The 21,183-nt window shown below is 32.8% G+C and overlaps 1 protein-coding gene across 5 annotated transcripts in view; it reads right to left on the bottom strand.

Moving 5' to 3' along the window:
- Window positions 1–21,183, bottom strand: part of VRK2 (VRK serine/threonine kinase 2) — a 109,171-nt gene that overhangs the window by 65,898 nt on the left and 22,090 nt on the right. For 4 of the 5 annotated variants that reach the window (XM_017544967.2, XM_017544964.2, XM_017544965.2 and 1 more), the window contains exons 3-4: window positions 1,998–2,047; window positions 1,192–1,261 (exon numbers count right to left, since the gene is read on the bottom strand). In XM_017544967.2, the coding sequence (XP_017400456.1) occupies window positions 1,192–1,261; window positions 1,998–2,047 (120 nt within the window). The remainder of the gene's footprint in view (window positions 1–1,191; window positions 1,262–1,997; window positions 2,048–21,183) is intronic. The other variant, XM_037744445.1, reaches the window with a different exon arrangement.

Raw genomic sequence — 21,183 nt, 5'->3', positions numbered from 1 at the left:
TTAAATCAATAATAAAAATGAGTCAAGTCTTTGTACATTGATACCATATATACTAATGTTTCAATCTATAAAAAGAATTCATTACCTTATATGCTAGCTAAATTCCTAAATTAACATATGTCAACCACCAAAGGTTCAGCAGAGAGATGGCTTTTTCTTCCCTATTACTTCAAAATCTAAAACCATAATGGACAAAATAAAACAACAACAACAAAAAACACAAAAACAGAAATTGGACAGAAAAATCATCTTACTTTGAAATTATTTTATACAAAAACTGGTTCTGATTAAACTTAGTTTACAAAAAATCAAATCCACTTAAATAATCAGTTAATCATTTTTTCATGATTCTAGCCTATATGTTTTATGTTTAACACAGCTCTACTGACAAACAATCAAGTTTAATGGATTCTATTTGTCACTATGACATAGTTTAAGTAGTCGGTAAATACAATCTTAATGTTTAGAATACTTTTTTAAGAAAAACAAAGTTAATTATTGAGGCCAGACTCATCATTCTTATTCCTAAACATGATGTAAAAGACCTTGACTATACAGTCATTACTCCTGTTTACTTCTTTAATGTTTTTCTTAGCCCATCTACATCACATTTATAAAATGCTGTTATTCTTCCTCTCTGCTTATATTCATTTCCCATTCAAATCTTCTATCTGGTAATTCTTACAGTTAGTATCCAGCTCCAATTAATTTTCCAATATTCAAGTTTCTAACACCTTCCTAAACATCTTTAATTAATCATTTCCACATTTCCACACACCTTACCCCAATCCATTCTATAATTGTTCCTTTCTTATACATATATCTGCTTCCCATTTTAATGTTTTTTCCTTATAGCCTTCCTATCCAAATGGTGTACTGTAAAAGAAATAATTTCAATCTACTATCTTTTACACTTAAAGGACTCTTGGTAGCTTAGATTAACAACCTAACATTTTATGTAAAGTAGTAGAAACAACTTTGACTTAAAATATATAACCCATTATGTATGTCATGTCAAGATTTGTATACCATCTGTCTTGCTTTTATATGTTATAACAGTTAACTGTATCACTTTACAATAAAATTTCTATTGAAAAGAATTTTCCAGAAGGCCAGAAAAAGACCAAAATATCAACACTCACTTTAGCAAGAACATATATGGAAGTAGCTTGCTTTGCTAATTTTACTTACTACAGTCTTTTTTTGCAACTCTCTGATAAAATTTAAGTTCTGAAAATAACGGGCCATTTTCTTGATATTCCTAAAAAAAAGAATAATTAATTTTACTAGGAAAAAATAATACTAAAGATGGAATTGTTATTTCAACTGTGAAAATAGGAACATATATATGTAGTACATAATAGTACTTGAATCATTTTTTATACAACATAGGCACCAGATTTCCACTAAAAATCTCAGAAAACACTAAATAAACTTGAAGAATCTAATTTTTAAACAACATATTATACAACTATCCCTATACAGTCTTACACTTTTAAAAGTAGTTTTCTTACAGAAAACACTTACTAAAAGCACTGAGAACTGTATAAACATATACAAACACTCACTGTATACCAACATATACATCTGAGTGATACATAGCAAACTATCCCCGTGGTCCACTCACATATGATACCTTTACTGAGTGGTCTACTGTATTTCATTCACTATACCAAGTACAGGGGACACAAAAAGAAATAAAACCCTATGCTTGCCTTTAAGGACCTTACCATCTAGGGTAGAGAGGGAGAGAGGGTATTTGGGAGGGAAAGAGAAAGAATAGCTAGATAGATAACACACACGGTAATAGTTGGCAATACAGAAAAACAAAGGTTCTCTAGTCTTAATGTTTTAACAGTGTGAAAATAGATCATAACATTAGGTTTACTGATAAGGCAACAGTTACAAAATTAAGGTGAAAAACATTCTTAAATAAATAAAACAGAAAAGGGAAAAGTCAAATATATGTGAAATACAAATCTAAGAGCAACACTTACCACTTTTACTACATGTCTTGCATCTTTGTCTGGTTTAATTGTGGGAAAAGCTGCAGAAAAAAAAACACAAAGGAGAAAAACAGTTATTCCCAATTTCTGAATAGCTACCAGATCCCAGACACTATGCTAAGCACTTTACATATTAAGTTTATTATATCATCCCAACAACCTTTTATGGTAGTAGGTATCCATCATCTCCATTTTATACAAGATGCTACTAAAGTTTAAGAAGTTGAATAAATAAATTGCTCACTAAGACGTAACATATTGGAGATAGAAACTCAAATCTGCCTGACATCACAGCCCATACACTTTATCATAAACCATATTCAAATATTTAAATACAGAACCAATAGACAATATGAATCATATAGATTCAAAATCTAGGGAGAAATATTTTCTAGGTTATTTCTAGATGGTATTAAACCCAATAGATAATACATAGTAAAATCCATTGATTTAATTGCACTAAATCAGAATCCATAGTGATTCAAAAACAAAAATTGTTTCAATTTAAGTAGAAAGTTCAAAACAATTTATAATTGACAAAATTCTAGAATAAGCCAGTTAAAATGAGAAAATCTTTAAAAATATCTTCTGAACCACCAATTACTTTTACATTAAAGAATACATATCTCATAAATTTATTTCAGTTAAAGAATATATATCTCATAAATTCATTTCAATTTCAAGTTACTTCTTTTTATTCTTATTTTCCATTTGTAGTTCAGATAGTATAATTCTACTTTTGAAAAACTCGTGTTCAAATTTTAAAATAAATTAATCTTTTCCTTTATATTACCTAAATTATTAAAAGATTGCTGTTTTCAAATCAATAAGTGAAATTTATATGTATATTTATTTGTACTACAAAAGACTAAAATTTCGTCATCTGTTTATTTGTCCACTCTCTAACCATTCATTCATTTATTCGTTTAAATATTTATCAAGAAGCTAGAATATGCCAAGCACTGTGTTAACTGTCTAGATGATGTTTGAAGGGAAAGAAACAAAGGTGGAACTACTATTGACAACAACTGAAAATCAGTAATAAACAGACTTGAGAACCGGATCAAATACATTTATATATATTCAATATATTTATTAAAATGCTGTGTCCTCTTATTAGTGTTGTCCTTTTCTTTCTTATATCAGCTATTTCCTTTTTATTAATTCACATCTTACATATAAAAATATGTCACATATTAAAAAAAAAACTGTACATTACAGCTGAGCCAATTAACGCACAATTTTTAGCCATTCTCTAAAGTTTTTAAATCAGTAAAGCTACTAGCCAGTTGAAGAAAGTATTATTTCAATTCTACCTAATATTAGATATAAATTGTAAACCCAGACCTCTTTGCAATAACAAAGAAACTAAACTTGCTGACAGCACTTAAAATTATCTTTTCACCTTTATTCATGTAAAGTTATTTTATTTTTAGTCATGCAATAGTCCCAAGAAAACTGCAGAAAGAGTGGATTAGCTAGATCCACTTTCTTCTAAGAAAGAAGAAAACTGAACGGTTAAAGAAAAAAATTTTAGAATAACATACAAAATACAATAAAATAAAAATACCTGAGTAAATCTATTTTTAGCCTCACATTTTTTTCACATTTTAACATCTCTGAAATCTGAATGCATCTAAAAAGTGATGACATTTTACAGCTGCTGCTGAGCACAGGGCAGTTATGACATAGTTGTTATTGCTTATGCACACAACACTCAAAACTGTCCATTTGTCTTTACTTAACTGAGTTATGTACATAGCTGATAGTATTACATGTGGAGTTTAACTTAATGATTTGGCACTGAGAAGAAAAATGCTTGTGTATATAGAAAAGTTAACTAAACAACCCACAACAGAGCAGCAGGGCATGAATTTGATATCAGTGAAAAAAAATGTTTATTAAGGTATGACTGCAACAATTGAGTATTCTGAGTTTCTTAAGACAAATTTTAAGAGTATTCTGTCATAGTTTAATGGTCAGCATTAGGTATTAGATATAAATCAGCTCCTACAGAAAATAGGAATGTTCTCTGGGCAAAAAAGAAATCACAAGGAAAATTACAAAATACGTAGGACTGAATAGTAAAAATGTCATATTGAAACTAGTTAGAATGCAGTTAAAATGCATATTAATTACTTGTCTTCCTCTGCTAGAATGTAAACTCCAAAAACAAAGAAATATTTTTGCTTTATTCAGATGTGTTCCAAGCACCTAGAATAGAACCTTGGGCATTAATGAATAAAAAAGTGTTAACTAGAGAAAAATTTATACCATTAAACATTTTGATTTTAAGAAAACTAAAAAATTAGTGAGCTAAGTGCTCCCCTTAATAACTTAGAAAAATAAAGACATAACCAGAAATTAATAAAAAACTGAAAAGGCCTACAACAATAATCTCTCAATAAAAAATGAGAACACCAACACCCATATTATGGTTTCTAAATATCATTTTCAATAAAATGAATCAGGGCTCATTGGAGAAATGGCTGATTCCAGAGCTGAGACAGAGAAAATAAAACTTAAGCAACCAAAGCAATAAAATTTATAATATTAGGATGGTGCAAAAGTAATCACGGGTTTTGCCACTGAAATTAATCATGTTTACTTTCGCGCCAACCTAATACTAATGAACTGTAATCCATTGGAAAAAAATCCATCATCTCTACTGATGTAAGTAAATAAATAAATGGGAGAAATAAGACAGCTCCTTCCTGTAGCTGAAATAAATTAAGAAATATAAATTAAGAAATGTAGAAGAAATGAGAAAAATAAAAAAAAAATCATCATTTGGCAAACATGACAGTAATAACTGGAGCAAGCAAAAGTCATTAATAGATACCAAAATAGATAGGCAAATGGATGATTAAAAGCAACACAACGCAAATACATTCGCTTCTTCCCACAAGATACTTATTAATTGTAAATGGAAAATAAATTTATCGCAGGCTAACCTGACAGCTATCACTTTAATTATTAAAAGGGATCAAAGTTGATATCACTAATAATGATGTACAGTGAATCATGCATCTACTGATATAGTACTGGGAGAAGCATAATATCATTTTTATGATATTCTCACTAAATAAAACATAATCTGAATTTAAAGCTAACCCAAAATGAAGAACAGTCTACAAAATACTAGCTGGTACTCTTCAAGAGTGCCAAGCTCTTTGCAAATCACCTAAGAGGTAAATACACAAAATATATAAATAACTCCCATAAATCAAAATCAACAAAAGTCCAGTTTAAAAATGGGCAAAATCAGCTCAGTGCAGTGGCTCACGCCTGTAATCCCAGTACCTTGTGGGGTTGGTGCTGTGGCTCATGCCTGTAATACCAGTACTTTGGAGGTCAAGGTGGGCTGATCATGAGGTCAAGAGATTGAGACCATCCTTGCCAACATGGAGAAACCCCATCTCTAGTAAAATACAAAACATTAGCTGGGTAGGGCAGCACGCACCTGTAGTCCCAGCTACTTGGGAGGCTGAGACACGAGACTCACTTGAACCTGGGAGGCAGATGTTGCAGTGAGCAGAGATCACACCACTGCACTCCAGTCTAGGCAACAGAGTGAGACTCCATGGCAAAAAAACAAAACAAACAAACAGCATGTAACAATAAAGATAGCAAAACATAGATAAGAGATTTTGAAAAAGATAAACTAATATGATAAACATTATCATCAGTAAACTTAAAAATAGAAGGAATGACAATTTCCTAGAAAAAAAAATTTACCAAAATAATTCAGAAAATAAAAAACCTGAATCGAAATATAATCATTAAAGGAAACAAATCAGTATTTCAAAAAAATGTAGAGTCTTCAACTTAAAATGGTTCCACAAGGTTTTTCAACTTTACAATGGTGCAAAAGCATTGTGCATTCAGTAGAAATCACACTTCAAATTTTTAATTTTGAACTTTTCTCAAGCTAGTGATATGAGGTATGATATACTTACATGAGATATTCAACACTTTATTAGAAAATAGGCTTTCTGTTAGATAATTTTGTCCAATTGTAGGCTAATACAAGTGTTCTGCGCACATTTAAGGTAGCGTAGGGTAAACTATGATGTTTAGTAGATTAGACATATTAACCACCTTATTGACTTAACAATTTCAATCTATGATGGGCTTATCAGAACATAACCCCATTGTAAGTCAAGGAGCATCTGTACAGATAAGATGGAGTAGGAATACTCAACTCTAGCTCTCCCACTGAAAATAGCTACAAAATATAGACAAAAAAGAAGACAGTAGCTATTAGAAGGCTCTTAAAAAGTAAAGAAAGGTTTCCACTCAACATATTAAGAGCTTGGAGGTCCTTACTCCCCTCTTCTCAAAGGGGAAAAAAGAAAAACAACTATCTGGAAATCAACAGCTTTTCTTTAATCCATCAGAGAACTGAGGTTACAAGGCAAATCTGTGCCTAACAACTTGAAAGGCAAGTTAATACAGAGAATCACAGCTTATAGGGGCAGAGTTTTGCCATGAGCCCTCCATATTCTTATAGTGAATATCAGAAAAATCTCCCGTTTCCAGTGGGGGAGGAGGAAACTACTTTGCCAGAACCTAATCAAGATGGGAGAAGAAAAATAACCACTCCAGCCTCCTCTAGCCTTCCTAGCTCACCTAAGTAGGGTATAGGAAGCTGAGAAATACTGGTGAAGGTTACATCCTGGGGCATAGGCCCATTAAAAAGAAAAAGATTTACACTAACCATTAGGGAAATCCAAATCAAAACCACAAGATACCATCTTGCACCAGTCAGGATGACTATTATTAAAAATTCCAAAAACAATACATGTTGGCGAAGCTGCAGAGATAAGGGAACATTTATACACTGCTGGTGGAAATGCAAATCAGTTCAGCCACTGTGGAAAACAGTCGAAAGAGCTCTCAAAGAACTTAAAATAGAAATACCATTCAACCCAGCAATCTCATTATTGGATATATACCCAAAATATAAATTGCTCTACTAAAAAGACACATGCACATGAATGCACATTGCAGCACTATTCACAATAGCAAAGATCAACCTAGATGTCCATCAATGGTGAACTAGATAAAGTGTGGTACATATACACTATGGAATACTATACAGCCACAAAAAGAATGAGATCATGTCCTTTGCCGCTACATGGATGGAGCTGGAGGCCATTATCCTAAGCAAATTAACACAGGAATAGAAAACTAGATACTGCATGTTCTCACTTATAAGCAGAAGGAAAACACTGAGTACACATGGACATAAAGAAGGGAACAAAAGACAATGGAGCCTACTTAAGGGTAGAGAGTAAGAGGAGGGTGAGGACCGGAAAACTATGCTGATTACCTAAGCGACAAAATTATCTGTACACCAAAGCCCAATGAGACACAATTTACCCATGTAACTGTAACAAACCTGCACAAGTACCACTTGAACTTAAAATAGAAGTTGGGTTGGAAAGAAAACAAATAATAAAACTAAAAAACAGATTTAGTCAGAAGATTATAAAAGGCCTCATATTCTCCCACACCTTACAAACACATTAACAGTAGACCCACCTTGCAAGAAATGTTTTTAAAAAGCTCTTTAGGGTGAAGGAAAACAATATATGTGTTATTACTCAGATCTACATAAAGAAATAAACTGTGTCAGAGAGAGAATAAATAAATAAATAAAAGCCTTCTAAAACTTTTAATTGGCAAAGAGTTTGTTCAAATAACAACAACCATGTACTGATTTATTATAGCTTATGAATAAGTGAAATGAATTATGGCAAGAGACAGGAGAGAACAATTATAAGGTACCTGCACTAATTGTGAAGTAGTATAGTGTTATTTGAAAGTAAAGTTTGATTAGTTGTAAATGTTGCTCTGTAAACTCTAGAACAATCACTAAGAATTTTTCTAAAGAAGAATTGATATGCCAAGAAAGGAGAGAAATGGAGTCATATAAAATGTTCAATTAAAAAAAAAAAAAACAAAAAAAAAAAAAAAAAAAAAAAAGGAAGAAAGAAAGAACAAGCATAACAAATAGAAAACAGTTAAAAACAGTAGTAGACATTAAGCTAAATATACCAACAATCACTTTAAATGTTGATGGTCTAAATACACCAGTTAAAAGACAGATAGTGACAGAGTAGATAAAATATAAGACAACTATATGACGTCTATAGGAAACCCACTTTAAATATAAAGACACAGATAACTTTAAAGTAAAGGGCAAAGAAAGATATATCATTCTATCACATGTCAAAAGAAAGCTGGAGTAGCTATTTTAATTCCAAACAAAGCAGATGTGATGGTTAATACTGAATGTCACCTTGATTGGACTGATGTATGCAAAATATTTATCCTGGATCTGTCTGTGAGGGTGCTGTCAAAGAAGACCAGCATTTGAGTCAGTGGGCTGGGAAAGGCAGACCCACCCTTAATCTGGGTGGGCCCAATCTAATCATCTGCCAGAATGGCAAGGATAAAAGCAGGCAGAAGAACATGAAAAGATTTGACTGGCTTAGCATCTCAGCATACATCTTTCTCTCATGCTGGATGCTTCCTGCCCTCAACATCCAACTTCAAGTTCCTCAGCTTTGGGACTCAGATTGGCTTCCTTCCTCCTCAGTTTGCAGATGGCCTATTGTGGAATCTTGGGATCACGTGAGTTTAATACTCCTTAATAAACTCTCCTTTATATAAATATAAATTATACACACACACACACACACACACACACACACACGTATATGTATGCGTGCATTTATATATATATATATATAATTTTTTATATATACATATATATGCACACATATATATGTGTGTGTGTATGTTCTTTTCTGTCCCTCTACAGAACCCTAATACAGCAGATTTAGAACCAGAAAAACCATCAGGAATAAAGAAAGATATTAAATAATAATAAAGGGGTCAATTCTTCAGGAAGACTTAATAACTCTTAGCGTGTATGTACTCCCAACAGAATGTTAAAATACATGAGGCAAAAACTAAAAAAACTGGAAGAAGAAATAGACAAATCCACTGTTATAGCTGGAGACTTAAACACACTTCCATCAGTAATTGACAGATCCAGCAGGCAAAAAGTCAATAAGAATATAGTTGAACTGACAGCACCACCAATCAATGAATTTAACTGACATTTACAGAATGCTTCATCCAACAACAGCAGAATATACATTCTTATCAAGCTCGCATAGTATATTCACTAAGACAGAAAACATTCTGGGCCCAAAAATACACCTCAGCAAATTTAAAAGAACAGAAATCACACAAAGTATGTCCTCAGACCAAAATAGAATTAAATTAGAAATGAATGACTAAAGGTCAAAATATTTGGAACTTAAACAAGGTATGTCTAAATAACATATAGATCCAAAAACTCAAAGTACATTTTAAAAAGTATTTCAAACTCAATGAAAATGACAATATAATTTCTAAAAATGTGCAGAAGTAGTGTGTAAAGGGAAATTTATAGCATTGAATACATATATCTGATTAGGAGAAAGACCTATATTAAACTACCTAAACTTACATATTAGAAAACCAAAGAAAGAAGAGTAACATAAACTTAAATGAGGTAGAAGAAAAGAAATAATAAAAACAAGAGTATAGATCAATAACACTGGAAACAGAAAAGCAATAAAAAAAAAGAATTAACTTTTAAAACTTTTTTAAAAAGCAATAATAAAAAGCAAAAGAAAAAAAAAACAAAAGCTCATTCTCTGAAAAGATAATAACTTTAATAAAATTCTAAGCCAGGTTAACCAAAACAAAAAGACGACACATTTTGCTAATATCAGAAATGAAAGAAATAGGAGTCATCACTAATTATCACATGGACATTAAAAAGATAAAAGAATATTATGAACAACTCAATATCCACAAATTTGGTGACTGAGATGAAATGAATCAATTTCCTTGGATGACAGAATCTATCAAAATCCACAACAAGAAATAAAGAATTTAAACAGCCACATATCTATTAAAGAAATTAAATCAATAATTAACAACTTTCCAAAACAGAAAAGCACTGGGCCCGGATGGCCTAAGTGGTGAATTCTACAAACATTTAAATTAGAAATACCAATTCTTAACCTCTCCTAGAAAACAGAAGCAAAGGGAACAATTCTTAACTCATTCTATAAAACCAGCATCATCTTAATAACAAAACCAGATAAAAACATTAAAAGAAAAAAAAAAANGAAATTAAATCAATAATTAACAACTTTCCAAAACAGAAAGCACTGGGCCCGGAGGGCCTAAGTGGTGAATTCTACAAACATTTAAATTAGAAATAACAAGCCAGAACCTATCCTGGAAAACAAAAGCAAAGGAAACAATTCTTAACTCAATCAGTAAAAAACGCATCATTATAAAAAAAAAACAAAATAAAAACATTAAAAGAAAAAAAAAAAAAACCTACAAATCAGTATCATAAAGATACAAAAGTCCTTAACAAAACATTAGTTGCACAAAAAATATTTATACATCACAATTTAATGAGATTTATTCCAGGTATACACGGCTGGTTCAGCATTCAAAAATCAATTAACATAATCCAACACATCAATAAGCTACAAAAGAAACATCATATGATCACATTAAAAAACAGAGAAAAACCATTTGACAAAATCTAATTCATAATAAAAATTCACAGTAATACTAGAAATAGATGGAAACTTTCTCAACTTGATAAAAAAATGTACAAATAAAAATAAAGCTAAAATAAAATTAAGCTTACTGCTGAGAAACTAGGTGCTTTCATTTTAAGACTATGAACAAAGCAAGGACGTCTTCTCTCACTTCTCTTATTCAACATTATACTCAAAGTCCTAGCTAATACAATAAGACAAGAAAAGGAAGTAAAAGGTAAACAGATTACAAGGGAAGAAATAAACCCATCTTTGCTCACATATGACATGATCTTATATTTTGAGAATCCAAAAGAATCAATGAAAACACTCATGGACCTAATAAATCACTAGAGCAAAGCTGAAGGATGTAATACAAAAGTCAATCTCTTTCTTATATATCAGCGATGAACAACTGGAATCTGAAATTAAACATAATACCATTTATATCAGCACCAAAAAAAGAAATATGAATACTTAGGTATAAATATAACAAAATACATACAAGATGAGGAAAACTACAAACATCTGATGAAAGAAAATCATCATGATATGGAGAGATAGATACATCATGTTCATAAATAGGAAGACTCATATTCTTAAGATGTCGGTTCTACTGAACTTGATATATAAATTCAAAGCAATACTAATAAAAATACAACAAGTTACATTGTGGATATCAACAAATTGATTTTAAAGTTTGTACAGGAAGGCAAAAGATCCAGAATAGCAAACGCAATACTGAAGAAGAACAAAGTCAGAGGACTTTTGCACTATTCAAGTTCAAAGCTTTCTATAAAGCAAGAGTAATTAAGAAAATGTGGTGCTGCAAAAATAATAGACAAATAGATCAACGGAATAGATAGCCTAGAAATAGACCTGATACAGTCAAATACATATAGTCAGCCAATCTTTACAAAGGGGCAAGGCAATTCAATAGAGTAAGGGTAGTCTTTTCAGCAAATGGTACTAGGACTGGACACTCACATGCAAAAAAGTGAATCTAGACACTGACCTTTCATAAAAAATAACTCAAAATAAATCATAAACCTAAATGTACAATGCAAAAACAATAAGCTTCTGGAATATAATACAGATGAAAATCTGGGGGACTCAGGGGGTAATGACTTTTTATAGATACAACACCAAAAGCATAACCAATGCAAGAAAAGAACTGTTAAATTGGACCTCATTAAAATTTTTAAAGTTCTGCTCTGTCAAAGACATTGTTAAGAAAATAAAATGATAAATCACAGTCTGGGAGGAGATATTTGCAAAACATATTTGATAAGACATATCAAAACTATATAAAATATTCTTAAAACTCAACGATACGAAAATGAACTCACTTAAAAATGAGCAAAAGATTTACCAGAAACTTCTAAAAAAGATGTAAAGATGTAAAATAAACATATGAATAGATGCTCAACATATATAATCAGGAAATTGCAAATTAAAACAATGAGATACAACTACACATCTATTAGAATGGCTAAAATCCAAAAACACAGACAATGCTAAATGCTGGCAAGGATATAGCACAATAGGAATTCTCACTCATTGCTGGTAAAAATATAAAATAGTACAGCCACTTTGAAAGACAGTTTACCAGTTTCTCACAAAGCTAAACACAGTCTTACTATACAATCCAGGAATTGCACTACTAGGTATTTACCCAAATGAGTTGAAAGCTATGTTCACACAAAAATCTGCACATAAACATTTATATCCACTTTATTCATGACTGACAAAAACTGGAAGCCACCCAGACATACTTCAACAGGTGAATGAATAAACAAATTATGATATTATGATTTAGCAATAAAAAGAAATGTGCTACCGAACCACAAAAAAGATATGGAGGAACATTAAATACATACTGTTTTGTGAAAGAAGCTAGTCTGAAAAGGTTACATACCATATGATTCTAAGTATATGCCATTATGAAAACAGCAAAACTATAGAAACATTAAAAAGAGAAAGAGAAGTGGTTGCCTGAGGTTTAAGGGCAGTGAGGAAGAGGAAAAAATAGGTGTAGCACAAAGCAATTTCAAGGCAGTGAGATTAATCTGCATAAAACTGTAATGGTGGATACATGATATTATGCATATGTTGCATATAAAACCATACAACATAAAACCTGTGCACAATGGTGCACGTCTGTAACCCTGACTACTTGAGAGGCTGATGTGGAGGATCACTTGAGCCCAGGAGTTCAAGACCAGCCTGGGTAACACAGCAAGACTCCATCTCAAGAAAAAACAAACAGAAAAAAATTATATAACACAATTAATGAGCCCTAGTTTAAATTATGGACTTTAGTGAATAATAAAATATCAACATTGGTTAATAAATTGTAACTTATTTACCACACTAATCCAAGTTGTAATAAAGAAAACTATGAAAACTGTGGGAGAGAGAGGTAGTATATGAGGGTTCTGTACTATCTGCTAAGTTTTCCATGAACCTGAAACTACTCTAAGAGAGTCTCCTAATTAAAAATAATAAAATAGCAGGTGGACTATGAGAAAAGGTCACAATTCATAGTAGCATCATACTTGAACCAGATATTCTGTTTTTTCCCCTCTGGTATCCTTCAGTCAGAACTCAAGGAAACCTTTCCAAGTTTCAATCTGAACTTTGAAAGTTGATATTAGTGCAAGCAGAAAAAGCCCCAGGAGAAGCTCTCTAGTTAAGGCTAGAAGAGGGGGAAATGAATATCCTAACACTCAGAGAGTGCAGATAATGCCATTATTCTTTTTTCCTATTTTTCACCTATTGGTTCTTTCCCATTCCAGCACCCAAACAATTCTGTGGTGATGACAATGGCAGCCACAGCAGGAACCCACAGAGATCTGAAACTCTCAAGGAAAGAAACTTTCCTCTCCAATCAAATGAGTGTGGTCCCAAAAGATTAGGGTATCCAGTAACTTTTTTGTACTGTACACCCTCTTGCCATTTTCCCTAGATACAGATGCACACAAGGCAGGGTAAATAAAAGCCCAGATTTCTGGTCAGAGAACCTAAAAAGGAGACCCCAGAGAATAAGTACTAAGGAGATAATGGAGGGAGAAGAGCTTGGGTAAACCACCACAAGAAGCCGTTTATGAACTCCTGGACTCACTCACAAGCTGTGCATATGTGGAGCTGACATTAAACAGTATATACAGACTTCAATAAGTAAACTATAGGATAAACCAATACCCAAGTCCCAGACTGGTAACTGAATGGACACATGACCTGAACAATACTTTTGCTATTGAAAACTAAACCAACACTGTACCCCAAACACAGAAGACCAGTTAGTACTTGAAGCCTGAATGCAAACAGGAAGACTATCTGCTAAAACAAAATATCAATATTCTCTGTTAGAAATAAGAGACCCAAATTCTTAAAGCATAATATTCAACATATCCATGATATAATCAAGAGTTACTAGGCATACATAGAAGCAGAAAAAACCTCACATATGAAAAGACAATCAATAGAGGAAAAAAAAAAGATAATCAATAGATAATAATGACAAAATGACAGGGCTGTTAAAACTATCTGACAGACTGTAAAGCAACTATTACAAAAATGCTCCAACAAGTACAGAAAAACACTTTTGAAACAAAGAGAAAAACAGAAAAATGCAACGAAGACAGAAAATACAAAAAGAATCAAATAATGTTTTTGGAACTAAGATATGTAAACAAAAAAATTTTTTTTAGTTCCTGAGGGGGTGCAATACAATTATGTAGATGACATAAGAAAAAGTCACTGAACTCAATGATAGATCAAAGGAAATTGATCCAACCTGAACAACAGAGAGATAAAATATGAAAAAATCAACCACCACCTTAGAAACTTATAGGTAGTCACAAAACACTGAACATGCAGAGTCCCAGAACAAGAGGAGTAAGTTTGCGATACTGAAAAAACATTTGATGAACTAATAACTGAAATGTTGCAAGTTTTTATACACCCATAAGCCTATATTCAATGTCTCAATAATGTCAAAGAACCCCCAAGAAGATTAACCCAAAGAAATCAATGCCCAGACACATTATAGTCAATTCTAAAATCTTAAAGAAAAATCTTGAAAGCAGCCAGAGTGAACAATGCACTATGTACAAGGGAACAATGACTCAAATGACTGCAGATTTATCATCATCAATGATGAAGAAGGGGAAAAAACTGTCAATCCAACATCCAGCAAAAACACCCTTTGGAAAAGAAGGCTAAATGAAGACATTCTCAACTGAAGAAAAACTAAGAAAATTGATGGCCAGCAGACTTGCTGTGTTAAGAACTGCTGAAGAAAGATGTTGGAAATAAAGAGCCTGTAATCCCAGTACTTTGGTAGGCCTAGGTGAACAGATGACTTGAGGTCAGGAGTTCAAGACCAGCCAGGGCAACATGGTAAAACCTGTCTCTACTAAAAATACAAAAATTAGACGGGTGTGGTAGCATAGTCTGTAGTGCCAGGTACTTGGGAGGCTGAGGCAGGAGAACTGCTTGTACCCGGGTGGTGCAGGGTGCAGTGAGCCAAGATCATGCCACTACATTCCAGGCAATATGACAGAGCAATACTCTGTCTCAAAAAAAAAAATAAATAAAGATATTGAGGAAGAAGAAAAGTTATACAAGGAAATTTGAAAGATTAGGAATAAAGAAAGAGAAAACATGGCAAATAGCTGGGGAAATGTAATAGATTTTCTCTTCTTCAGTTCTTCAACATATATTTAACAGATGAAGCAAAAAGTGTAACATGAACTGATGGGATTTTCTATGAATGGAGATATAATACACAAGACAAGCACAATATATAAAAATCTGTGAGATACAGTCTAAGCAAGACTTAATGGAAAAAATATTTATAAAGAAAATAACCAGAAATCAATGACACGGAATAGAGTACATGAAATCAAGAGCTATATCTCTGAAATGATCAATAAAATCTATAAATCTGTATCAAGACAAAAAAGAAAAAATCATTTAAAAGATCAACATCAAGACTGAAAAAGGATATCACTATAAAACCTAATTACATTAAAAATATAATAAATATGAACAACTCTATACTCATAAATTTGACAACTATATTAGGGCTCTCTAGAGGGACAGAACTATTGTAATAGGATAGATGTATATAGATGTATATAAGGGGAGTTTATTAAGGAGTTTATTAAGGATTCACATGATCACAAAGTGAAGTCCCACAACAGGCCATCTGCAAGCTGAGGAGCAACAAGGCCAGTCTGAGTCCCAAAACCTCACAAGTAGGGAAGCCGACAGTGCAGCCTTCAGTCTGTGGCTGACGGCCCGAGTAAGTCCAAGAGTCTGAAAGCTGAAGAACCTGGAGTCTGTTGTTAGTCAATGTTTAAGGGCAGGAAGCACCCAGCAGGAGAGAAAGATGAAGGCCGGAACACTCAGTAAGTCTGCTCTTTCCACCTTCTTCTGTGTGCTTTATTCTAGCCTCACTGGCAGCTAATTAGATGTTGCCCACTCAGATTGTGGGTGGGTCTGCCTCTCCTAAGCTACTGACTCAAATGTTAATCTCCTTTGGCAACACTCTCACAGACACATCCAGGAATAATACTTTATATCCTTCAATGCAATCAAGTTGACAATATTAACCATCACAAATGAAGACAAAATGGAGCAATTCCTTAAAAACCAAGAACTACTAAGTTACCTAAAACAACCAGATTAGTCCTAAATAACTAATAAAGAAAGTGAAATCATGATTTTTTTTAAAAATTGCCTTTTTGAAAAATATTTTTAAGCCCAGTTAGCTTCACTGTATAACTATACAAAACATTTTTAAAATGAAAACTAATTCTACACATTCACTTCCAGAAAACAAAATACTTCAGAACACATTTTATGAGGCTAGTGTTATCCTGATATAAAATTAGACAAAGATGGCAGAGGGAAAAATAAATAAATAAAAGTATACATTGATAGTCCTCTTTAACAAAGACGGAAAGAGTCTCAAAATATAAGCAAATCAAATCCAGAAATATATAAAAATAATAATAATATACCATGAATAAGTTAACTTACATAATGCAAGAATGTTTCAATATTCAAAAATCAATGTCATCTAACATATTAATAATCTAAAGAACCATCTGAACATATCAATTGATGTAAAAAAGGCAACTGATAAAATTCAACACCCTTTTATGATCAAAACTCAGTATACTTAACTTGATAAAGAAGATGTATGAAAAACCTACAGTTAACATCACACTAAATGGTGAGAAGCTGAATATATTCTCCCCAAAAATGAGAACAAGTCAAAAATGAGCACTCTTGCTATTCCTATTCAATAAATCACTGTCTAACTACTAGCCAGTGCAGTAAGAACATAAATGAAACGTGCACATTTGGAAAGAAAGTCAACCCTATCTGCAGATGATGTGACTGTCTCCATAGAAAAACCCAAAGAATCTGCCACAAAAGAAAACCCAATCCTAGAACAACTGGGTTTACCAAATTCATAATGTCGACACACAAAAATCAATCATATTTCCATATATTACAAATGTACAAATGGAAAATGGTATTTTAAAAACCAAGAACATTTTCAATAGCTCTGAAAAACTTCTATGTTAATATATGCCCAAGAATACTGGCATAGGACTAGTAGGCTAAAAACTACAGAAAGATGATACAAGAAATCAGAGAAGACCTAAAGAAATGGGGACACATGCTGTATTTATGGTTTGGATGACTCTATATAGTAAAAATGTCAATTTCCCATAAATTAATCCACAGATTTAGCTCAATATCAATTAAAATCCCAGGAATTTTTGTTGTTGTGCTGGAAATATAAATTAATTATAGATATGGAAAAGCAAAGGAATTAAAATAGCTAAAATAATTTTGAAGAAAAAGTTGAAGGCGTCACACTACCCAAATGTCCTTCAATGCTAGAACATACAAACTGTGATACAACCATACAACAGAATACTACTTGACAATAAAAATAATTGCTGACACATACAACGTGGGTCAATCTCAAAGGTATTATGCTAAGTGAAAAAAAAAACTGCAAAAAACACGTATCATGATTCCATTTATAGTAATCCCATACGTTCCCCAAAAGGCTTATCTATAGTGAGGCAGAATAGATCAATGGCTGTCAGAGATCGGGGGAAAAGGAGGCTATAGTCACAAAGAGATAGTATGAGGAAGATTTTAGGGATGATGAATCTGTCCTGTATCCTAATTATATTGATGGGTGTGTTAAAATTCACAGAAATGTACAAAGATTTTTTTCTATTTTTTTTATAAATGAGAAAAAAAGATACAAGAACATAATCATAATACAAGATAGAATATGCTCAGTTATAATACACAATGTAAAACTGTGGTAGAAAATGCAAAAAGAAAAGCAGTAGGCTTTAAGGGGAAGGTGGACTTCAAATGAGAACAAGCTAAATATGTAGAAATGAGATAGAACGTAGGTAATAAAAAGAAAAATAGAACAAGCAAAGTGATACTGGTATTTGTTTCCAGCATTAGATTCCAAAACTATGACATGCTAAAAACGTTTATATTTTCTAAATCACATATATTTTAAAAATAAATTCTTGTATACTTGAAAAAAAAGTGTATTATCTGTAACACTGTTAAAAACTCTCCAAATTAAAACTATTTCCTATTAATTACATATTTCACTACTTATTATTACAGCACAGTTATCTAAATCATTACTAAAAACTCTTTTAGTAATAGAATGTTTCTTAGAATCCTGATATTTTGGAGATATTGCAGTTCAGTTTCACATCAATGCAATAAAATGAATATTGCAATAAAGTAGTGTGAATTTTTTGGTTTTCCTGTACATATAAAAGTTATGTTTACACTATAGCCTATCAAGGGTACAAGAGTAGTATCTTTTAAAAAGTAATATATGTGCCTTAATTTAAAAATATTTTATTGCTAAAAAATTTTAACAATCATCTGAGCTTTTAGCAAGTTGTAATCTTTTTGCTTATGGAGGGTCTTGATGTGGATAGCTGCTGACTGATCAGGGTAGTGGGTGATGAAGACTGGGGTGACTGGCAATTTCTTAAGGTAGCAATGAATTTTGCACATCAATTGACTCTCGCCTTCACAAAAGATTTCTCTGTAGCTCACATTGTTTTTTAGCATTTTATCTACAACAGACCTTTCAAAATTGAAGTCAATCCTCTCAAACCATGCCACTGCTGTATTAGCTAAATTGATTAATACTCTTAAAACTTTGGTGTCATTTCAACAATGTTCATGGCATCTTTACCAGATTGGATGCCACGTCCAGAAACTACTCTCCTTACTCAACCATAAGAAGCAACTTGTCATCAGTTAAATATTATCATGAGATTGAGCAGTTCAGTCACATCTTCAGTTTTCACCTCTAATTCCAGTACTTTTGCAATTTCTGTCACATCTACAGTTTCTTCTTCACTGAAGGCTTGAACCCCGCAAAGTGACCCGCAAGGGTTGGAACCAACTTCTTCCAAACTCTTGTTAACCTTGCTATTGTTACCTCCTTCCATGAATCATGAATGTTGTCAATGGCATCTCTGGACTGGTGAATCCTTTCCAGAAGACTTTCAATTCACTTTGCCCAGATCCATCTGAGGAATCATTATCTATGGCAGCTGAAGTCTTATGAAATTTATTTCTTAAATAGTACAGTAATACTTGAAAGTTAAAGCCACTCCTTTGATCTACGAGCTACAGAATGGACACTTGTGTTAGCAGACATGAAAACAACTTTATAATCTCCTTGTACATCTCCATCAGAGCTCTTGTGTAACTAAAGTGCATTGTCAACAAGCACTAATATTTTGAAAGTAATTTTTTTTTTTTTCTGAGCAGGTTTCAACAACAGGCTTAAAATACTCAGTAAACTCTTTATTATTCATGCAAATTTATGGGGTACATGAGAAAATTTGCTACATGCATAAAACACATAGTGACCAAGTCAGGGTATTCAGGGTGCCTATTATCCAAATACAATACATTTTTGTTAAGTACACTCATCCTACTCTGCTTTCAAACACTGAATTTATTTCCTTCAGCTTTCTGTATGTTTGTATCCTTTAACTCACTTCTCTTCATCTGCCACCTTCTCCCAAAATGGGTGAGGGACATTTGTTCTCACTCATATGTTAAAAACAACAACAACAACAAAAAACCCAAACTATGATATATGCCTTAAATATATACAATTAAAAATAAATATACTAAAAAACAAACAAATAAACCCCAGCAAACCATGCTACAAACAGATGTGCTGTCATCCAGGCTTTGTTGTTCCATTTACAGAGTATAGACAGAATAGACAGTAAACACAACATAATTCTTAAGGGCCTTAGGATTTTCTGAATGGTAAATATGCATTGACTTCAACTTAAAGTCACCATCTCCATTAGCCCATAAGAAGAGAGTCAGCCTGTCCTTAGAAGCTTTGAAGCCAGGCACTGACTTATCTCTAGGAATGAATGTTCTAGCCAGTATCTTCTTCCAATAGAAGACTGTTTCATTTACACTGAAAGTCTGTTAGTGTAACCACCTTCATCATTGATCTTAGCTAGAACTTCCAGATAACTTGCTGCAGCTTCCACATCAGCACTTGCCACTTTACCTTGCATTTTTATGTTTTGGAGATGACTTCTTTCCTTAAAACCTCATGAACCAACCTTTGCTAGCTTCAAACGTTTCTCTGCAGCTTCCTCGCTCCTCTCAGCTTTCCCAGAATTGAAGAGAGTTAGGAGCTTGCTCTGGATTAGGCTTTGACTTAAGGGAATGTTGTGGCTGGTTTGATCTTCTATCCAGACCAAACTTTCTCCTTATCAGCAATGCTTCAATTTCCTATGATTTATGTGTTCACTGGAGTAGTACTTTTAATTTCTTTCAATAACTTTCCTTTGCATTCACAATTCAGCTAACTGGTGTAAGAGGCCTAGTTTTTAACCTATCTGAGCTTTCGACATGCCTTCCTGACTAAGCTTGATCATTTTTAGCTTTTAATTTAAAGTGAGAGATGCATGACTCTTTCACTTAACTTCTTAAAGGCCACTTTACAGTTATTAATTGGTCTAATTTCAGAATTGCTGTATCTCAGAGAATAGAGAGGTCTGAGGAAAAGGAGAATGATGGGAACATGGCTGGTCAGTGGAGCAGTCAGGCCATGTGCTACATTTACCAATTAAATTTACTGTCTTGTATAGGTGCAGTTCATGGTTCCTCAAAACAGTTACGGTAGTCACATGAAAGATCACTGATCACAGATCACCATAACAGATATAATAACAAAAAGTTTGAAATATTGTCAAAATGACCAAAATGTGACACAGAGACATGCAGGAAGCACATGCTGCTGGAGAAATAGCACTGACAGATTTGCTTGATGCAGGGTTGCCACACCTTTCAGTGTGTAAAAAACTCGGTTATCTGCAAAGCATAATAAGAGTGACGTGCAATAAGACAAGGTAAGCCTGAATATGGAAGAGGTAAAGCAGAAATGTTCAGGTTGAAACATGGGAGGGGAGACTAGAACCTTT

This window comes from Cebus imitator, unplaced genomic scaffold (genome assembly GCF_001604975.1).
Source record: "Cebus imitator isolate Cc_AM_T3 unplaced genomic scaffold, Cebus_imitator-1.0 Scaffold175, whole genome shotgun sequence".
In the NCBI taxonomy this organism is placed as follows: Eukaryota; Metazoa; Chordata; class Mammalia; order Primates; family Cebidae; genus Cebus; species Cebus imitator.
This window is presented reverse-complemented; position numbering and strand designations above follow the sequence as displayed.